Below are 22,602 nucleotides of genomic sequence, written 5' to 3'. Positions count from 1 at the left end.
TTTCGTGGGAGCTGCCCTCTAGCCTCAGGGAGGGCACACGCTGGTAAGAGGCATGACCGCCACGCCCTGGAACAACAATAACAATTGCATGCATTCAACTTTAGACAAAATACTGGCAACATTTGTAAAAAAAACAGCTAGAAGAAGAAGAATATAGCCGATCTACAAGCTCAGAACGCGGCTCAAATCAGCTATTGCTGGCGCATGTTCCCCCCAGAATAGGGGTTGAATTGGGGTTCAAGTGACCTGAAATCTGATGTCTCTCACCCGTAGGACTCGTGGGAGGAGTGGAGCAGAGTCGACTGAACAGCGTTGGGGAGTGACTCCTCCTCAACAGAGGACTCAACCCTGCTACCGCTAGAGCCTGGAAGAGGAGGAGAGGAGATAGGAGAGGAGAGGAGAGGAGATAGGAGGGGAGAGGAGATAGGAGGGGAGAGGAGAGGAGACGAGAGGAGATAGGAGGGGAGAAAAGCAGAGGAAAGGAGAAGAGGAGATGTTAACCCAGTTTTCTGAAAAACCCATGTTGCTATATCAGTGGTGCGCAAACTTTTTCATGTCAAAGGCCCCCAAAATTATATGTATTTGGCTGCCGACTCCCCATCTCAAAATGTTTTGTTCCAGAAGCAAAAGTTTTGAGTAAAAAATGTTTGCTTTAAAAATATATACAGTATATATTCAAAGATTTGCACACATTTTCACGATTTTTCAAATATAGCAGATCTACAAGCTCATAGCACAGCACGAAGTAACGCGCTTTGAGCTTGTATATCTGCTATTTTTTAATAGCCAAAGTATAAAATAATGGTTTAAAATGGTCAAAATCTTAAGTGACACAGATGCTTTCCTGGCTTTAATGGGTTAAGATGATTAATCTTGTTCATATTAGTTACAGAGTGTCTGGTAGATAACAGACCAGATAGTGTGTAGATCAAAGATGTTATTTAGTGCCTGCTTCAAGCTGCATTTCCACATTTTTTATGTTTGATAGGATGAAGTTAATGCCAATACTTTATGTTTCTAGTAGCCTACTGCGCTGGCTTTTACTCTGAAATGCAAAGTGGTTATACAGTATGTGTTGTAGATGGCACAGATGTGAAGAGTAGAAACAAAGTCAAACTAACGGGGTAGAAATTATGAACATGTATTCAGATGGAATGAAAGGTTCTAGCTTTTGATGTCTGAGCACCTGTCTGATAAGATCACAATGTCGGTAGAATTTTAATTTAATGCTGTGCTAAATTGTGTGTTTTAATGGCTTTTCATTGAGTAGTTTTTTTTTGTTAAAAGTCACACAAAGTTTAAAGTAAGTTATTTTAACCTAATACTAGAGAGGCCATGCCTTATTAACAAGCAAGTGGTGGCTCATTAACATGAAAATAAAATGTCAAACTGATTATTATTCTTTAGATGAATAATCTCATGAGCCTTGCTCTCTGAATGGAGATTGTCATTATATTTAGTGAAAACTATTATTGTGTTTAAGCCTCTACAATGTGAAATTAGATTTATTAGTGTCATATTATCTGTCTCCAGATAATTAGTCTCCCTTGTGTCTCCTTGCTGTCACTATCTAATCAATAACTGTCTCAACGCAGCCCTTAGTTACGCACAGCAACCTGTCCCCCTCCCTGGAGGCACTAGCAGCTGTCTGCACTCTTACAAACACTGTCAGAATCTCACAGCATCCCTTCAGAATAGACAGACTCTATGCACAGCAGCCAAATTGAATTCACTGCAAAACAGCAAATAGTCTTCCCTTAAATAAATAATTCAAGGAATAAAACAAAGTGCATTCAGTACATAACAGCTGCTTACATCCAAATAAACATGGTCCCTTTGACAACAAAGATCGTGACCACTCGGTGAGTGACACTACATCGTTTTGTCACCGAGCCCCACTGCAGTGTCTGTATTTTGGGCGTATTTTGGAATACCAAAACGCTCGCCCCAAAACACTGTCACCCCGGGCGCAAATCCGACGTCCTCGGAACGGTCTCTACCTGGTATTCCTAAACGTAACCTCAGTAAACTATGCTTAAGCCGAACCTTATTCCTAACCTTAACCTCAGTAAAACGGTGCCAAAACCTAACCCTATTCCTAAACTTAACTTCAGTAAAACTATGCCTAACCTTAAACGTATTTCTTACCTTATCCTCAGTAAAACAAATACAAGAATAGAAGAACCGCCCAGCGTGCGCTCGGCGGAAAAAAAGTGGGGGGCGAGCGTGTTTTGGGATGAGCCTTCCAGTCGGAGACCACAACACATCAAACAGCGTACACTCTTTCAGGTGAATGTCACGCTGACTTAAATGTTTCGTCATTAAGGTTGTTACACACCGGGGCGATTTTTTCGTGCGAATAATGCGTTTTATTTTAAAACCTTATAAAGTCAATGGCTCCGTACATGGAGCGAAAAAGCGAAAAAGCGAAGCGAAAAAGCGTCTTTTAATTATTCGGAACGAGTCCGAATTTTGCGTATATTCGCTATTTTCGCCGGTGTGTAAGGACCTTTAGACGTGCAACCTGTCTTAGCACTAATTAACTTTCCACATGTATTGCACTTTCCCATTTAATCGGGTCTCTTTTATAGTGAAGCCACACTTAAGAGCGTTTTCCACGGTCAAAATTTCACAGCATGCCTGTTGCTCGCTACACGTTGCGGTGTGTGTGTGTGTGTGTGTGTGTGTGTGTGTGTGTGTGTGTGTGTGTGTTACCTGGTGATGTACCAGGTGTAATGGTAGTGCCGTTTTCTGAGAGACGTCTGTCCTCGTCTGTCTTCTTAAACACTCCAGATGGAAGGACGACCGCCGACCTGATCACACACGCATGCACGCACGCGCACACGCGCACACACACACACGCACGCACACACACACACACACACACACACACACACACACACACACACACACACACACACACACACACACACACACACACACACACACACACACACACACACACACACACACACACACACACACACACACACACACACACACAGAAACACCTCTGTGATGTTTACCAGTTGGTGTGTGTGTGTGTGTGTGTGTGTGTGTGTGTGTGTGTGTGTGTGTGTGTGTGTGTGTGTGTGTGTGTGTGTGTGTGTGTGTGTGTGTGTGTGTGTGTGTGTGTGTGTGTGTGTGTGTGTGTGTGTGGCTGCTCACCCAGGGTGCTAGGACAGAGGAACACTCTCCTAGGAGACTGCCAGCCTCCTCTCCTCTCCTCCTCTTCTCCTCCCTCCATCGGAGAAAGTTGTTTACACTTCTCATCATGATAGACCAACCTGACACACACACACACGCACACGCACACGCACACGCACACGCACACACACACACACACACACACACACACACACGCACACGCACACGCGCACACGCACACGCACACGCACACATAGACACGCACGCACACACGCACACAAGAAAGTGTCAGTCATATATCTGTCTGTATGCGTACTGTATCTGTACTTGTGTGTGTGTGTGTGTGTGTGTGTGTGTGTGTGTGTGTGTGTGTGTGTGTGTGTGTGTGTGTGTGTGTGTGTGTGTGTGTGTGTGCGTGCATGTGAGAGTAGTACATGTCAGAGGACAGTGAGTGGTCGTCATCATGGTAACCCCTGTCATCGCTGTAACTCTCGTCATACGTCTCCTCCGTTGACCCCTCCCCCCTTCGGATGATTGGCAGCCGGCTGTCAGTTGAGTCCGAGCTGCACGCACACGCACACGCACACACACACACACACACACACACACACACACACACACACACACACACACACACACACACAGGCAGTAAACACATACACACACAGACATACAGATAGATAGACAGTAGGACAGACAGACAGACAGACAGGCATGAAGATAAGCGTTGCATTAACATTATGCGGAAAGACGGATTGTTCCAATGAGTCTTACTGCTACCACACTGAGGAAGAGGAGGACAGAGGAAGGAGAATACAATACATATATGGACGTTATGAACAACTAGAGAAAATTATGAATGCTTAAAAAAATTAACAAACTGAAAAGAATCACAAACAGAGAAAATAAAAGCAAAAATCCAGAGAGTGTAGAAATGGACCCTTATGGGTCCATTTCTACATCCTCTGAGTTAAACGAACACTGATAATTTGACTGTGTAGACGTGGAATACGTAGCAGTAGAGGAGGAAGAGGATGAAGAACACAGAAATAAATAAAAAACAGTTGGAAGAGAGGTTAGAAGTCAAGTTAAATTTAACCACTTAACCACAAAACAATTCTAAATTATTTCGGAAGTAGCCGATCTGCTAAGTTCACAAAGTGTCACATCGTGACACGTCGTGGGCTTGTAGATCTGCTATTTTGACATGCCCAAAATTGGGATGCCAGGGTTTAAGTGGTTAATTGCGCAAGCGAGCCGCTTTGCCAAAAAGAACTGATCTACAAGCTAAGCTTGTTGGCTTGTAGATGTGTTCTTTTTGGCAAGTGACACCATCATCATAGTACATATAAAATAGGCATAAAAGCTAGATTGTTAGAAGCTACATGCCTGGCAGCATTAGTGGCGAACTATATGTGCTCTGTAAATGATTTGTAAAAGCTAATGTCACTAGCTTATTATGAGGGCAATGCTAGTCGAGCAACTTAATCCATTAAGGCCCGGGAACGCATCTGTGTCATTTTAAGATTTCTTTGGCTATTAAAGAATTGCACATATACAAGCTCATATACAAGATCTACAAACTCTATGAGCTTGTAGATCTGCTATTTTTGAAAAATTGTGAAGATTTGTGCAAATCTTTAAATATATATTTTTTTAAAGCGAACATTTGTAAAAGATTTCGTTCCAGGGACCTCCAGAAGCAAAGATTTGAGTTTGAGTGAGTTAGAGAAAATATCAGATCTACAAGCTCGTAGCGTGGCACTCGGTGCCGTGCTATGAGCTTGTAGATCTGATATTTTTGAATAGCCCAAAGTATAAAATAGTTATTGGTTATAGCTCAAATCTAAAATGACACATGATGCGTTTCCTGGATTGAATGATCTGCAGATTCAGGAGGACACATCAAAAACGATGGTATGTGTTCTAATACTGCTTATTTGCAGTGGTTCTCAAACTTTTCCGGAGCATGGGCCCACTTGAAAATAGCAAAAGCGTTCGCGGCCCTCCCATCTGACCACTTAACCCATTAAGACCTGGAACAGTGTCATTTTTAGATTTGAGCTAAAACGCATTATTTTGCACTTTGGGCTATTCAAAAGAACATTTTTAACTCAAATCTTTGCTTCTGGGGGTCCCTGGAACAAGATATTTTGATGGGGGTCCGTGGCCAAATACATTTAATTTTGGGGGTCCTTGACATGAAAAAGATTGAGCACCACTGATATAGAAACATACGTTTTTCAGAAAACTGTTAAGATTTAGGAGACATGTAGAATCGGCTTCAGGCCTCAATGGGTTAAAGTCTGTCGTGTTAAGTGGTTAGATGGGTGGGTCCCGCTTGCATTTTCAGAGCATGTTTATTTTAATGATCAATCAATCAATCGATTGGGTCGCGGCTTGGAACTAACGCAGTATTCCTTTATCTGTATAAGGAAAACTCATGTTTCAAGGATTTAAAGGTAAACAATACCATGTCATTTTTCTTTTACATATTTTAATGTTATATTATCAATAACATGTGTTTTGCCAATTATTTGGGGGGCCTCTTACAATTCCCTCATGGCGCACCAGTGGTCCCCAGCCCGCAGGTTGAGAACCGCCGATTTAAAGGAATGCTCCACTGCCAAATGTGTTGGATGTTTAGTCAGTTCGTGACATTAACTGAATGATGCAACAAGAAGATAGCGTCCAGGAGAACGAGGCTGGCCGGTCACCGTAACCAGCCAGCAAACGCATTCTCACACCCCTTGAGTCAAACGGCCGACGAGTTGGGACAGATATGACCAATGCCGCTGATAGATATTTTATAATCAATAGTGTATTAGATTATGATTATTGTATTGTATCATTTTGGATAATTGCATAAAGTATGATGTATTTGCTCAGAAGGGACAGTTCTGTAACTGCCGATATAAGATGTCCTTGCTCCCTGGCCTACTCTTTCTTACCCATGAAAGTTGTGGCTACAGTTTATCCATGATGCCTTAGCCCAGACAATCTACAAGCTCACAATGCATCGCGTTTTGAGCTTGTAGATCTGCTATTTTCAAATAGCTGATGTATATGTTAAAGTGCTCACGTGGCCCATAGTCGCTTCTTTTGGGCTGGTTTCCCTAGACCTGGTTGCTTGTTTCTCTCACAGAATCTGGCAACACTGATCCCCAGACGCTCCACCCCTGCTCTGCCTATCGGTACGTAACTCGAACAGTGCTGGGTCGGCAGAAGCGGAATTCGCACCGCTTGGCACGTCCACTCACTTGCTCACTCCGGGGTGCCCAACGGGGCTAACGGGGCTGTTTTTAGAGGATGCGATGGAGGATTCAATGAGTGTGGGGGCGGAACAACTGGGAGTTGCTGAAAAGTGACGCAACAGGGGATTCCCATTGTGTCAAATGAGTGACGCATAGTCAGATTTCGTCCCAACTGGTCACTATAGTACGATCTGAGAGTGAGAATATTGAGTCAGCAGGTGGCGAAGTGGGAGCCAACACCGTACATCGATCATGAGGGCCTATTACCGCACAGGCCCACTACAAGAGCTCAGGGGGGCCCCTAGCCAGAGCCTTTACATGAATTATGGCTGGTATTAAATTCATGTCAGCAGGCATGCAATGCTCATTTTGGTATGTTCTTGCACTCTATTTCAATGACGTGACGCGCACGTCGCTTAACACCCACACTGCAAGTCACACAATGGACAATTGATATGCATCTAGGCTTATTCTTATGTTAATTCGCTAGGTGTGAGTCGGGAGCCTTTGAAAACTTTGTTGAGGTGCGAATTTAAAGTCGTTTTAAGTCTATGCGTGTGTCTGCGTGTGCTCCTGTTCAAATAGGTTCCGGCACGGCGTGCAAGGCCGTCCAGTGAGCATTGCACCCCTGCATGTCAGTAACAGAGCCCCAAAACTCTTACTGAAAACTGAAGGAACTGCCTCAAACATTCACTTGTCACAAGAAAGAAACCCTTATGGTACCTTTTAAGAGCACGTTTATCCCGACAGTTTATCTATAGGACTTCAATGGGACATGCGAAAAGCAAGTGCAAAAAGGCATTGGAATCTCTAAAATCCTGTTGAGATGCAGGTTTGTTGGTGTTCTATGTAGCCTATGTGTGCTGTAGATCCCCTTGTCCATGCCCATTGTCTCATAATCCGCTTTAGGTCCCACAGCAATGTATGGAGGTACTAAAGAAAGATGCAGAGGCGGAAAGTACTGGTGAGCTAGCCAGATTCATCGAAGATGGAAACAATGACATAGAATCTAGGTCTATATAAAACATGTGTGATTCAAAACGTTTTTCTTTTGCACCATCTAGGCCATAGATGAAAAAAAATGTATAAATTGTTTTGAATCACAGATGTTTCATGTAGCCTACCAGAATTCACGCTTTAAAGAAACATTTTGACATTTAAATGTCAGTCTTTTATCGTCCTTCTCCAGTGGTGCATCACATTGCGACAGAAACGGTTTCCATTTCTCTGTTTCTGCTCTCTATGTCCCTGCAACTTCTGATACCTCTACGGAAAAATGAAAGATTATTATGTTTTTCCCTCCAAAATGTTTAAGAGACTGGAGATAAAGCTACTCTACCCACTCTGGGTTAGAAATGAAAACAACACTCACCAACTTCCAAATACTCATTTGTTATTCTAGTTATAATGCCAACTACACAGTATGATCAAAACTATTGTTAACCCCAGACTACAACACTGTTACTACTATTACTGCTACTACTCTTCCAAACATTGTGTGCTAGTACAGTACTAGTACATATCTCTTCATCAGTGGTTCTCAAAGTGGGGTCCAGGGACTCCTAAATTGAGTCTGTAATTACTTAGTTATTACTAGTTTATGGGGGTCCTTGAGATTTAAAAGTTTGAGAATCACTGCTCTACATCTCTAACCCAGAGCTGTTGGTAATAGCAGCAACCAGAGCCACCGATAGAGCAGGTTTGGTCAGGTTACGGCTGGACTCACTCACACATCTGCGTCAGACACTTCAGACGTGCCCACTTCCCCTGTTCACTTCCATTACATGAGGAAAAAAGCAGGCAGAGTCTTGTTGCGTCACGTTGTAAACGCCGAAGCGCGTGAAGTCTGGCGCGTTTCGGCATTGATGATGAACCATGAATGCGTGCCAACCACTAGGACAGAAGCGCCGTGCGTTGACCCCTCTTGGCAGCCATTTGGCTTGTAGTCTTCTGTCAGAGAGCCAACATTGCAACGCAAGTCAAACAAACAAACTACACAGCAGAAAACAAGCACTGTGCCGGCTTTGGCTGAAGCGCATGTGTGAGTCCAGCCTCAACAGCCAGAGCCTCTAATAGAGCAGGTATAGTGAAGTTGCAGCAGTAACCAGAGCCTCTAATAGAGCAGGTTTGGTCAGGTTGCAGCAGTGAGTGCAGTCTGTGTGGTGGGCGAATGTGGTGGCGATGTGGACAGTACGCTATCGCTATAGCAACCAAAGCAGCATGGCGCATAGCAACTGGTGTTAATGAAGCAGGAAAGAACTCCAGGACTGTGATGGTAGGAATCACATCATGATTAGATATAGTTACTGTGGGTGGCTCACGCACACGCACACGCACACGCACACACACACACACACACACACACACACACACACACACACACACACACACACACACACAGACGCTTCTCTCTTGAATACAACACACACTCCTCTTAAACACACTCATTCACTTCTTATTCCTCCTTTCATGCTCATTCACTCACTAACATTCTCTCTCTCTCTCTCTCTCTCTCTCTCTCTCTCTCTCTCTCTCTCTCTCTCTCTCTCTCTCTCTCTCTCTCTCTCTCTCATGGTAACATACCGCATGAAGGCGTCAAAAAAACACGTCCTGCTCGCCACCAGAAAATAAAAGAAAGGAAAAGAAAGAGGAAGAAAGAAAGAAAGAAGAAAATGAACAGAAGGAAAAAACGAAAAAAGAGATTCTGATCAAGCTGACACACTGAGGGGCTAAAAGAGAGAGAAGAGAAAACACGAGGAGAGTACTACAGTGTACTGCACTGTACTATAGTGTACAGTACTGCATAGTACTGCACTGTACTAATAGTGTAGTCTACTACAGTGTACTGTACTACAGTACACTATAGTACATCACAGTGCACTATACAGTACATTACAGTATAGTATAGTTGTTGTTGTTAGATTAGATTTAGTACAGAGATACTAAATCTACTGTGAGAGAGATCATCATGTTGTCGATATGAACTGAAATGTGTATTGAAGACTGTTATGATGTTGATATGAACTGGAACATGTGCTGGAGAGATATCAATATGAACTGTAAAATATACCGGAGACTGTTATGATGTTAAAATGAACTGGAATATATAAAGAGAAATGTGCATTGGAGACTGTTATCTTCATAACAGTCTCCAATGCACATTTCTCTTTAAAGGGGACAGTTCACCTAAAAAAATGCTTTTTTTCTATAGATTAGTCATCCCATGGAGACTTGAATTCATGGATTTTTTTTGTTTTTGACGCATCCCTACACCAATAATTTGATGACCAGCGGACCGGTAGGCAGCGCCGCAGCGGTTCCAGTAGGAGACACAAAGGAGACTCTTTGTGTCTCCTACCGGAACCGCTGCCGGTCATCAAACTCTTGGCTTAGGAATGCGACAAAAACAAAAGAATATCCATGAATTCAAGTCTCCATGGGGTGACTAATCCATAGAAATGCAAACTGAAATATGCATTGGAGATTGTTATGAAGTTAAAATGAACTGAAATATGTACTGGAGACTGATATGATGTTAACTGGAATATGCATTGGAGACTGATATGCCATGCTTGTGTCTCATGATGTGTCATTATATCAGACAGTGGTGGAAAAAAGTACTCAAATTCTTTACTTAAGTAAAAGTATCAATACTGCACTATAGAAGATACTTGAGTAAAAGTACAAAAGTATTGGCATCAAAATATACTTAACGTACCAAAAGTAAAAGTACTATGTTTGAAAATAGCAGATCTACCAGCTCACAACACGTGAGCTTGTAGATCGGCTATTTTCAAATAGCCTATGTATAAAATAGGGCTAAAGTGGTTAATATATGTTTCATAATTTCATAATTTATATCTGAAAAGTAACTAGTAACTAAAGTTTTCAAATAATTGTAGTGGAGTAAAAGTACAATATTTGCCTCTGAGATGTAGTGGAGTAGAAGTAAACGTATTGGAAATTGGAAATGCTCATAGTAAAGTACAAATACCTCAAAATTGTACTCAAGTACAGTACTTAAGTAAATGTACTTAAGTTACTTCCACCACTGTCAGACACATATTTAACTGTAGCTCTCTCCACACAATGGGCTCTATGCACAGCAGCCATATTGGGAATGAATTGGGCCCCTTCCTTACTTCCTTCACAGGTGTTACCAATGATACTAATTAAGGCTCTGTTCCATTTAGTGTGGCATAGTGGTTGTCTTATTTTCAACGACCCCCATAACTCTGAGAGTGTACAAATGGAACCAAATGTACCCTTACGGGTACATTTGGTTCCATTTGTACACTCTCAGAGTTACACACCCACCATAAGGGGCCATTTGGGAACCAAAATGGAGTGTTTCTAGTGAGCCAACATGCACAATATCAGCACCCTGACCAGAATGGAACAGAGCCTTCATTAGTATCATTGGTAACACCTGTGAAGGAAGTAAGAAGAGGCCCAATATCTTTCCAATATGGCTGCTGTGCATAGAGCCTATGGACGACCCCGGTAAGATAAACGGGGCGTACTGCACTGACCTCTTGGGAGGGAAGCACCAGGCGGAGCGCGGCAGCAGGATGGGAGTGAGCGGCTGGTCCGTCGTGTGTCCGTCCACGGTGCTGATGGACGGGCTGGGGAAGCGGCTACTGACGCCCCCTCCACCACCGCCACCACCACCTCCCTGCCCCCCCACCACCATGCCAGTGTTGTTGGCATTGTTGATGTTGGCGTTGGAGCCAGAAGAGGAGTAGGACGACGGTGTGAAGGTGGTGGAGTCCATCAGCTTCTCGTGGGAGGGGCTCTCCCCCTCGCACGGCGACCCCTTCTGGCTGACGTGCAGCGGCCGCTGGGTGGCGAAGGACTGCGGGAACGAGGAGCCGCCCCGCCCCCCGTCGCTCTGGTTGTTGTAGTAGTTGACGTGGTTCCCGAACAGGCCGCCCGCTCGCTGCGGGGCGGGGCGGAGGGGAGAGAGAGACAGAGAGAGAGAGAGAGAGAGAGAGAGAGAGAGAGAGAGCGATATGGTTCACAGAAACTAATTCATTGTTTAATTCTGATATGATCCAGAATTAAACTTGCGGTATCATTGACATACAAACTCAGACATTGAGTTTGTATGTGTCCATATGACAGATATATAGCACATGCATGGAAGGAAAAAAAACCCAGAGAACGCTCCCATAAAAATATATTAAACCATCAGACATGTCTAGTGAAGACTTACACTCGAAATATCACTTGTGGTTTCTTCATTTAGAACTTTGAATGTATTTGATGAGATTTAATTTATTTGTATTTATTTATTGTCTCCGCCAGGCCGAAAGGCATGGCCGAGACTATGTTATGCACCCTGTCTGTCTGTCCGTCCGTCCGTCCGTCCGTCTGACCGTCTGTGTGTCGTTCCGGCTTCCGTCTGTGATCAGTTAATCTCCGGCACCGTTGGCTTGATGCGAAACCTGAAGCAAAACTGTGCACACACACTCCCTGGATGCCAGAGCAGAACCTCTGCTCCAAATGTTTCACATGGGCCTGTTATAGCGGCATCAGGGGGCCGAGTTTTGCCAGTGACAGTACTCCTACAGATTTTGTCCAAACATCATGCAAATCGCTAAACATTATCTCTATAGTCATGTGATCAAGACGGATCTGTTTAAAAGACTGACATCAAAAGTTTTCAGGAGTGGCCCGTTTTGAACAAAATGCTGCAAATCATCCGATTGTGGTGAAACTTTGCACGCACATTCGCACTACGTTAAGGAACAAATGCCACCCTTTTAACATTGCCCTATTATAGCGCCACCAGGAGGCAGATTTTTACAACAAAAAAAATATTACTCATACAAATTTTGTCCAAACATCACGCAAATCAGTACACATTATCTCTAGTCAAGTGATCAAGACGGATCCGTCAAATTTTTCATATTCCATCCTGATTGGCAAATTCCGAACATTGCTGGCCCACAATAACCTACCTGACCTGGCGGAGACCTGTGCTACGAGGAGCACTTTTTCTAGTTGTATTATGTTGTAATGTTTTTGTGTGTGTGTGTGTGTGTGTGTGTGTGTGTGTGTGTGTGTGTGTGTGTGTGTGTGTGTGTGTGTGTGTGTGTGTGTGTGTGTGTGTGTGTGGGACCTTCACTCTGAATATATCGTCCTCAGACGCAGCAGAGACAGCCTCCTTCAGACCTTTGTCCATCTCCTCCTCTACAGTTAGGTCCCCCGAGATCGCCCTCCGAATCTCCGGACCGATGTCATGGAGGGTCCGCAGGCCAGCCTGACACACACACACACACACACACACACACACACACACACACACACACACACACACACAACACACACACACACACACACACACACACACACACACACACACACACACACACACACACACACACACACATGCACACAAGTACATGTAAGCATACACATATTGCTTTTACTGTATCAGATCTGTATCAGAGAGTGTGTGTGTGTGTGTGTGTGTGTGTGTGTGTGTGTGTGTGTGTGTGTGTGTGTGTGTGTGTGTGTGTGTGTGTGTGTGTGTGTGTGTGTGTGTGTACCTGCAGAGAGAGGGCAGTCTTCGCGGGTACTTTGGCTACCAGACCCTGTTCCTTCCTCTTCTTGAACTTGCGGAAATATTCCTGTATGAGGAAGGTGGCGTAGAACTTCCCTACAGTCACCTCGTCATCTGCAGGGACACATACACAGTATACTCAGACAGACAGACAGACAAGCTAGTAAGGTAACCCCTGGAGCTTCGAGTGTCTTTAGATCAACTGGTCGTTACTGTGTTTAATCCAGGTGAGGAGATGAGAAGACATTTGCCATTTTCTCTTCTAAACATTTAATTAATTTTATTAAAGGTCTAGTGAAATGAAAAATAAGTTTCCACAATTTTAGAGCATATCCGTGGTCATCAAATGGTCATAAAGTACCTAACAATAGATGCAATTTAAAAAATTGTGTATTTTTAATATCAAAAGTCCCTAAAAAGCCAATCTTAATTACTTCCTGTGAACGAAAACGTACTGCGTGATGACATACATACACTTTCCTGTGTGATTCCCATAGCTGCACGTTCATCAAACACAGCTGATTTTAATTACAGAACTACTCCGTTGTGAATCTCATTCAAGATGACGTCCAGACTAGAGATGCACCGATACAGGTTTTTTCAATTTCGATCCGATCCGAATCCGATATATTAATTTGGATATTTCCCGATACTTTCCCGATACCCGATACTTACAGTAGGCTACATAGCAAAAACTTTAAATACAAAACAATGCATTACCTTTCAATTAAAGCCATATATTAATTTTAGGATAGGCTTCAGTTCAAATAACAGAGTGCAGTCAGTGCAACTGAGTGCAAAATGCAATGGCAACTCTTTTAAATACTTCAAATAACAAAACTATCAATCAAGTGCCTTGACAAAAAGTTCAGAGACCTAGGGCTACACCCAAGCATGTGCGACTGGATACAGGACTTCTTGTCCAACCGACATCAGGTGGTGAGAATGGGCAGCATCACATCTGACCCCCTGACCCTCAACACCGGAGCACCCCAGGGATGCGTGCTGAGCCCTCTCCTCTACTCCCTGTACACGTATGACTGCATAGCCACACATGTCTCCAACATCATCATAAAGTACGCGGACGACACGACAGTGATAGGCCGAATCGTCAACAACGACGAGTCTGACTACAGAGATGAGATCAACTCACTGGCGCTCTGGTGCCAGGAGAACAACCTCGCTCTCAACGTCAACAAGACCAAAGAACTGATCGTGGACTTCAGGAGGCCGCGGAGAGACCATGCGCCCATCCTCATTGACGGTGCTGCAGTGGAAAGGGTCAGCGAGTTCAAGTTCCTCGGAGTACACATCGAGGAGGACCTTAAATGGGAGACGCACACCATACACGTGAAGAAAAAGGCTCAGCAGCGAGTGTACTGGCTCCGCCGCCTGAATAAGATCGGAGTAGGACAGCGCATCCTCAAGCTGTACTACAACAGTTCGGTTGAAGGCATCCTAACAGGCTGTATCACGGCCTGGTATGGGAACTGCACTGCCCGAGAGAAGATCAACCTACAGCGAGTAGTGCGATCGGCAGAGCGAATAATGGGAAGCGAGCTCCCAGCGCTCCAGGACTTGTACAAGAAGCGGTGCGTGGTCAAAGCCAAGCGCATCATCAAGGACAAGTACCACCCAAGTCACAAACTGTTCAGAACCCTACAACGACCGCGACCGGGCAAGGGGACCTACCACAGTATCAAGAGTTCCACTGCCAGGTTTTGGAAAAGTTTTAACCCGGCTGCTGTCAGAATGCTGAATGAAGCATGAGCCCCTTTCAGCAGCCTGACAACAGGCGATACTGCCCAGCTGGTTGCAGACTTTTCTGGCTCTTCCTGAACACACCTGTGGATTATACCACGAAAATGACTCGGACTTAGCTCCCCCTCGCACTCGCAAGAATCACACCAAAAACCCTTTAGGTGTACAGTTTTTGTGACAAAAGCTTTTAGATTTTTTTGGAGAAAGGGTCTAATTGTACGTACATTTTGTGGCAAAAGCTTTAGTCAAAATGCTAATTTGAAGAAACACTTGAAGATTAAACATTAAGAGGATTATACCAGGGTCAGTCCACCCTTAGGCTTCCCATGTAATAACGCACAAACTTTTTTTTGTTGGTCTTTTTTTTATTGCGCTTTTTTTTTCTCTAAGCACCTTAACGTCTATAAGTATATCATGCACAGTATACATACATTGCTGCTATGCTCAGGCACCTTAGTCTGTCTCTTATCTCAGGTACTTTGTAAATATGTAGATAACTTGTTTTTGGCTTCTATTGTTCTCTTGTTTGATCTCCTTCCCACTTGCCCCCCTACCCCTCTTCTTCTCTCTCTCCCCACTCTTCTTTCTACGGAATTTAACGTTGCGATGGGAATGACGTACAAAAACAACTTTCACCCACTTTTTTACCTTGTAAACCTGTGATGTGACAATAAACCTGATTCTGATTCTGATTCTGATTCCTTACTGTGCAAATACATACAACTGGCAAATACAAAATAAGTGGCAACAAGTGGCTTGTTTTAACAAATAAACAAGTGCCTAGCAGTGCAAACTGCAAATACTTAACTGGCAAATACAAAAGAAGTGGCAACTCCATTAAAATGTGCATAGCTGCTTCTTAAAATTGTATTAAACACAAAATAAATACAATATTGTAGGTCTATTTTAATGCAGCAGCAACCACTGTAAACAAGGAGACCACGTGACGTCTCTCATTGTGTAGTTTCACTACTAACATCTGGTCCTCTGACCGTTAGCCCAATGTCGCTAATCAGTCTCCCTGTACATTGGGTGAGTGCGGAGAATGATGCTTATAACAGCACGGTGCTGCAGGTGAAAGAGTGCAGGGGCTCACACACCAGCGATTTGATTATAACCACAATGAAGGAGATGCTGGATAACTGGAAGATCACGCTGGCTAAAGTACATGTGGTTTTGAGAGACAACGCAAGTAACATGGAAAAAGGCGATCCGGTTGATAGTTTGTGCTGCTTGGCACACACACTGCAGCTAGTTGTTCACGAGGGGATTCTCTCCCAGCGCAGTGTACATGATGCCCTCGGTAATGCAAGGAGAATAGTGACTAATTTCAAACATTCTCAAGTTGCACAGTCAGTCCCGCTTTGAAGACATTCAAAGAGAGCTAGGGCAGGACACAAATGTCTTCAGCAAGACGTTCAGACAAGGTGGAACAGCTCGCTGTATACTGTATGATATAAAGCCTATACTGGAACAGAATAAATATACGATGAAACACTTTGTCCACCCCTTGGAACACATACATTGCACTTTGCTGTGCTGCTTTTTGGCATCTCAATTGTAAAATATCTCCAAATTAAGGAAATGTTTTCTTTGTTTGTGCCGGCTCCACCAAACGAAAACACTTTCTTCAGCGGTGTCACTGCGCGTTTATAGGTAAACGGAAGACTCGCCCCAAAACACATGGCCCCATTGTTTTTTCGTGGACCAGCGGTTCTTGTATTTGTTTTACTGAGGATAAGGTTAGAAATAAGTTTAGGTTTTGGCACCGCTTTGCTAAGGTTACGTTTAGGAATAAGGTTAGGTTAGGCATAGTTTACTGAGGTTACGTTTAGGAATACCGCCGGATTTGCCCCGGGGCGAGTGTTTTGGTATTCAGTCTACAGGCTTCCCATGCTGCAAAGCCGTGAGAGAAAAAAAGGATGGATTTGCTGGATAAGATTGTGGGATCGTTTTATTGATCGCCCGCCTCTCAATGAAAGTGAATTACATAGGCGCGTTGGCTGCTTCCCGTCCGAAAGGACCCTAACACTGTGCACCACGTGAGTGAGATCCCTTCAGGCCTTAGCCTGATGCGGATGGAACCTTTTGATTGGTTGCGAGGTCGTTTCAGACTGAAACTTCAAAATAAAATTACCGAAAATGTCATTGCACTGGACCTTTAAGATTAAGATGCCCTTGAGGATGTCAATTAAACTCAAGACTGGGCAGGGTCCCCAGCAAAATGAGGAACAGTTTAAACACTTAAGCCCTTGCTTATTCTTTTTGCAATTGGAAAATAGATGAACTACAAGCTCACAACACTTTGTGAAGGGTCGTGCTGTAAGCTTATAGATCTGGTTATTCAAAATTAATTTTACAAATGTTGACAGTTCTTCTGTTATGGGGGTCTCTGTCACAAAATCCTTTCAAACGGGGGTCCGCGGCCACAGGGAGGACTGTCTCCCTGTGGACTACCGAGAAGTTGTAGTCCTGGAGGTTAAATCTAATCTAGCCCCTAAATGTTTGAATTTTTGGCTGATAATGACATGCCCAAAATAGAGAAGCCAGGTTGAAAGTGGTTAAATGTATTCATTTTCTTTGTTCTTGTGAGGTTAATGACTGTATAATAGGCCTTATTCCCGTGACAACATGGGAATGAGGCCATGTTGAGATGGTGAGGCAATGTTGTTGGGAATGAGGCCAACGCAAATCGGTCCATGATGAAGTTAAACAGTGGTTGTACGCGGGTGTTATGGTATAGAGATCAAATAATAAATAATCAAACAGTAAAGTATACCTTCTTTTCCATAATTTGACATGAATGCCAACTTACTATCAGATTATTTTTGCAGCTTTTCTCTTCATGGAGGGGAAGATAATTTACATCTTAAAAGGTCGCTACAGCATGTGACAAAGCAACAGTGGTGGAAGATGTAAAAAAGTATTGTCATTAAAATGTACTTAAAGCACCAAAAGTAAATGTATGTCTCATTATGCAGAACGTCCCATTTCACAAGTTCTTTAAAAAGTTTCAAAAGATCAAAAGTTTTGTAATTTTAAATAGCCGATGTATAAGCTCACAATGCAATGTGTCGCGAATGCAATGCGTTGTGATATCGTCTGTTTTTGAATAGATGAAGTATACAATAGGGCTAAGTTAATAGGTTAATGTACAGTACGTTTTGTAATAATAATAATCTAAATCTTCAAAGTAACTTGTACAGTAGCTAAAGTTTTCAAATAATATGTGGTACAGTAGAGTAAAAAGTACAATAGTTTTAAGATGTAGTGGAGTAGAAGCAGAGACGTATCTGGTGGAGGGAGCAACGGGGTACAAGTCCTCTATGGGCCGTGGACCGGACCAGTATACGGTCTATTTGAAAAAGAGAGCGAGCGGCAGGCACTAGGACCACGCGGCCGCTGAAACTCCGCGGCCCAGCAGAGTGAGCAGAACGGCAGGGCGGAACTTGTTAGATTGTTTGTTGTAACGTGATACCTCCAGCAGGTGGCACCACTTGATCCAACAGCTTCATACTGGTTCTCTTCCAGATTTTCTTCACGATGGCTCGAAGCTCCTCATTGGCCTGTTCTAGGTTACCTACGTACACACACACACACACACACACACACACACACACACACACAGACACGTATGAGAGTCATGGACACATGTTTCTGTGAGTCTATGTGAATGTATGTGTTTCTGTATCTTACCATCAGTCTTGATGCGTAAAGCTGTTCTAACCAGTGCAAACAGCGTAGCGTTGAACATGACTGTCCCATCACTGTTCAGAGGCATGTTCATGGATACCAGGCGCTGTACATACACACACACACACACACACACACACACACACACACACACACACACACACACACACACACACACACACACACACACACACACACACACACACACACACACACACACACACACACACACACACACACACACACACACGCACACACACACACTGCCGTTGCAGTAAATGGATCAACAGCTAACCACTAACATCATAATGGAAACACGGTCATAATCAGACAGTTACCTTGCAGGCCACTCTGTGCGGACAGAGTTTACCGAAGCCAAGAGGAGGTTGAATCCTCCGCAACAATGTCACAACATCCAGATGTTTGATCCTTCCTCTGGAGAGAGACACACGCACGCACGCACGCACGCACGCACGCACGCACGCACGCACGCACGCACGCACGCACGCACGCACGCACGCACGCACACACACACACACACACACACACACACACACACACACACACACACACACACACACACACACACACATATCAAACGACTGAAGGTATTATGTCCTTTTCTCCTGGGAACACTGATTAATTATTTCCTTGTTGGAGACACCACACTCATAAAATAAACTACATCCATCATCCTAACTAGTTTAATCATAGCACTGAATATTTCCCCCTTTGCACTTGCACTGGGGAATATACTGTGCTTAAAGCAGTTGGCTGTTCGGCAGGGATTCATATGATGTTCCTAACTTTTGTTTCTACATAGCTTTTTTTTTAAAGAATGAACTTTTGAATACTTAAAGGACGACTCCAAGCTAATAGAAACTTCAGGCTTTCTATTCCTGGAAAGTTGGCATGTTATAATGGAAGCCCTTATTCTGGCTTTAATACAATTTAAATAAAAATTGAAATCTTGTTTGAACAGAAAAACCCTGCCTAATGACGATGTCACTGGAAGTGTCCACAGTCCTCCTGTGAGACACAGGCGGGGTAGAATTTATTTTTACCATTTTATCATGAACATTAGTGAGGAGCAATTATATGATGATAGGTTGAAAATGGGTGAAGTCGTCCTTTGTGTTTTTTAGTACTTAAGTACTTTAACGTGTAGTTGACCAGGTTATACTATGACAAGTACATTGAATCAGAGTCAGCGTTATTGTCACATCACAGGTTTCAGGTATAAAGAATTTTGTGTGGGGAAATAGCCGATTTACAAGTTCACAACCAACAACCGAGATTCGGTGTGTAGAAGACAACAGCAGACCAAGTACAGTTTAGCCTCGTTCCCAGCCTTACTCATCTGCGAAGAGAAAAGCCTGGTCATGACCTAAAGCAGAGGGTGTCTATAGACTTCCGTTGTACGAATTTCCCCCGGAAACGATCTTTTTCGACCAATCACAACACTCGTTTCATTCACGGAGAATGTAAACAGATTTGTAAAGCGTTAATGTCATTTCCTTGGGCGGTTACTTCCGTTTAGACACTCAACCGGCTAGGTCTGCCCAGCGTGAGTAAAGTTGCAACTCAGGTTCGTTTAAACTACGAATAGAGGGTTTAAGTAGTTATAAAGAAAACATCAGATGGATGCACCTGGGACGTATCATCAGTGTTGTAGCCTGGGGTCATCGGGTGTTTCGGGTCTCGCAACAACATACACCCTCGCCCAGGTGACCCAGCCAGGGTTGATCAAGCCTCGACTTAAGTCCCAGTAGCTACCCACGGTCAGTCCTATAGGGAAAGACAGGGCCACTCAGTCCGCTTCTCCGGAACTACTCTGCCGGGACTCGGGGAGGCTTGGGCACGTGGAGGGACTAGGCACTGTGGGTTGTCTCCTGGCCAGGCTCCTCCTCCGTCTCACCAGGTCCATGACCTGAGTGCTGCACCAGATCCGCTGCACCACCCCGATCCAAACATTTCCTTCTGGTGTGATGGTTCCTTGGGCCGTGGTGGTACTGCAGGCTCCACTTGCGGATTGCTTGAATGGCCCTCCTAAGTAACCTGACTCAGCCAGATGAGGGCGGTATTGAGTTTCACAATACACCCTGATCTGGGATCGCTCAGGGAGTAGAGCTGCCCGGTCGCTGCGTGTACGAACCAATCAGCGGCTGCTAGGGGCGGGATCATCCAATCACCTGCCAAGTAGCTTGAAAAAAATCCTATGAGCCACTATAAATAGAATCACTAACTATCACATGGATGCACCTGGGACGTATCATCAGTGTTGTAGCCTGGGGACATAGGGTGTTTCGGGTCTCGCAACAACATACACCCTTAAATAAAACAAATAAAGTATATAGGTGTACACTAAACAGATATATACAGCACTTTGCCCACCACTAGTATTGACTGTATGTGATAGATTTCAGACTCACTTGGCCTCTGGGTCGTACTCGGCCCAGATCCTCTTAAACTCGTCCAGGTGATGCGGACCCAGGATGGACCAATCACGTGTCAGGTAGTCAAAGTTGTCCATGATGACAGCCACAAACAGGTTGATGATCTAAACAGAATGCACATTACACATGTAACGTACATTCACTGCTCTATGACTGCCTGCCTAGATATATTCCAAAACGCCTCCTTAGGTCTTCTAGTGCTGACCTGCTCGAGGTGCCTACAACGACATATAAAAACACAGTGAAGCAGCATTCTGCTTCTACGGGCCGACGGCGTGGAATAAACTCCCATTACACCCACAGCTCAAGACATATTTCTTCACTATTGCGTTTAGTTGAATTTTAAATCTCTGTGTTGTTATTCAGGTCCTCACTGTTTTGCCTTATTCACTGCCTTTTTTTCTTTTATTTTAATGTTGTTTTATTTTTTTGCTTTATTGTTAAATTAGTTGCACTTTTTCTGTAATTGTATTCTTGCTCTGTAAAGCACTTTGAGCTGCATTTCATGTCATGAATTATTATTATTATTATTATCATGTTGATGGATGTTGTGTCTATCAAGTGAATGTTGAATAATGCACTTATAATAGAGGATATCATACTTACAACACCTAATAATACAGTATGTCTGTCTGTCTGTCTGTCTGTCTGTCTATACTGTATACGTATGTCCAGCTGTCCTCTCTCTCTCTCTCTCTCTCTCTCTCTCTCTCTCTCTCTCTCTCTCTCTCTCTCTCTCTCTCTCTCTCTCTCTCTCTCTCTATCTCTATCTCTCTCTCACCAGGAAGGCACACAGCATATAGAAGCTGACAAAGTAGATGATGGCGAACTGGCTTCCACAGTCTTCTGTGGACGGGTGTTCGCTCTCATTGGTCGATCCTTTCTCGCACGGTCGCTGAGGCACGCAGTCCAGCATGATCTCCTGCCACGCCTCCCCTGTCGCACACCTGGCACACACGCACACGCACACACACACACACACACACACACACACACACACACACACACACACACACACACACACGAACAGTTCCCCCCAGAATAGGGATGCTAGCGGTTAAAGTGGTTAATACAATAAAAAGTTTTACGTTCTTATCACACATAGACTTGGCAGCCCCCCTGTAGTAACTCTGAGGACCCCTTAGGGGTCCCGGACCCCCTGTTGAAGACCCATAACATAGGCAAAAAGGGTTGTGGTACCTGAAGAGCAGCAGCACAGCCTGTGGGAACGTTTGGAAGTTGTTGTTCCTGTTGATGTGCGTGTTGTCTTTCAAGGCTATCTTACCAAACATCTGCACAGGGAGGGAGGAAGTGGTCACAGTGAAACAGGATATGCACACAGGAAGGAAAGAAGGAAGGAAGGAAGGAAGGAAGCTAGAAAGGAAGGTAAGGAGACAGGAGAGAGAACACAGACAGTGACTGCCTTCTTGACTATCACCAATCAGAGAGACCAGTCGTTTGACCCAATCAAAACAAAGTTCATCCCCACTCCCAATCCAAAACAAGGATAAGATGTTAAATATATTCTGAAAGCAGTCATTGCTCTACACTACAGGGTTTGATCAGTAACAGGGGTCTCCTCCGCATCCCTGTATACAGAAAATACATTTCCAGGTTGGGATACCAATTTTATCCAATCAGGACAGAGAACATAATTGAAACAGAACACTATGAAATTGAAGCTGATAAATGATCCTTGGGGAGTTCTCTCTCCTGATTGGAT

General features: G+C 43.9%; 1 protein-coding gene across 1 annotated transcript in view; it reads right to left on the bottom strand.

Annotated features, from left to right (window-relative positions):
• The window catches only part of LOC311040190 (voltage-dependent L-type calcium channel subunit alpha-1C-like), a 260,546-nt gene that overhangs the window by 6,643 nt on the left and 231,301 nt on the right, over window positions 1-22,602 (bottom strand). The window contains exons 35-48 of the mRNA XM_084050307.1: window positions 22,080-22,171; window positions 21,661-21,826; window positions 20,856-20,983; window positions 18,762-18,858; window positions 18,427-18,529; window positions 18,209-18,310; window positions 12,956-13,083; window positions 12,526-12,666; window positions 10,934-11,340; window positions 3,582-3,710; window positions 3,169-3,287; window positions 2,716-2,813; window positions 268-364; window positions 1-66 (exon numbers count right to left, since the gene is read on the bottom strand). The exon at window positions 1-66 is cut by the window's left edge and continues 40 nt beyond it. Of these exons, the coding sequence (XP_083906433.1) occupies window positions 1-66; window positions 268-364; window positions 2,716-2,813; window positions 3,169-3,287; window positions 3,582-3,710; window positions 10,934-11,340; window positions 12,526-12,666; window positions 12,956-13,083; window positions 18,209-18,310; window positions 18,427-18,529; window positions 18,762-18,858; window positions 20,856-20,983; window positions 21,661-21,826; window positions 22,080-22,171 (1,873 nt within the window). The remainder of the gene's footprint in view (window positions 67-267; window positions 365-2,715; window positions 2,814-3,168; window positions 3,288-3,581; window positions 3,711-10,933; window positions 11,341-12,525; window positions 12,667-12,955; window positions 13,084-18,208; window positions 18,311-18,426; window positions 18,530-18,761; window positions 18,859-20,855; window positions 20,984-21,660; window positions 21,827-22,079; window positions 22,172-22,602) is intronic.

The sequence above is a fragment of the Gymnoscopelus microlampas genome, assembly GCF_963454915.1.
Source record: "Gymnoscopelus microlampas genome assembly, chromosome: 23".
Classification (NCBI taxonomy): domain Eukaryota; kingdom Metazoa; phylum Chordata; class Actinopteri; order Myctophiformes; family Myctophidae; genus Gymnoscopelus; species Gymnoscopelus microlampas.
Note: the sequence above shows the minus strand (reverse complement) of the source record. Positions and strands in the feature narration are given on the sequence as shown.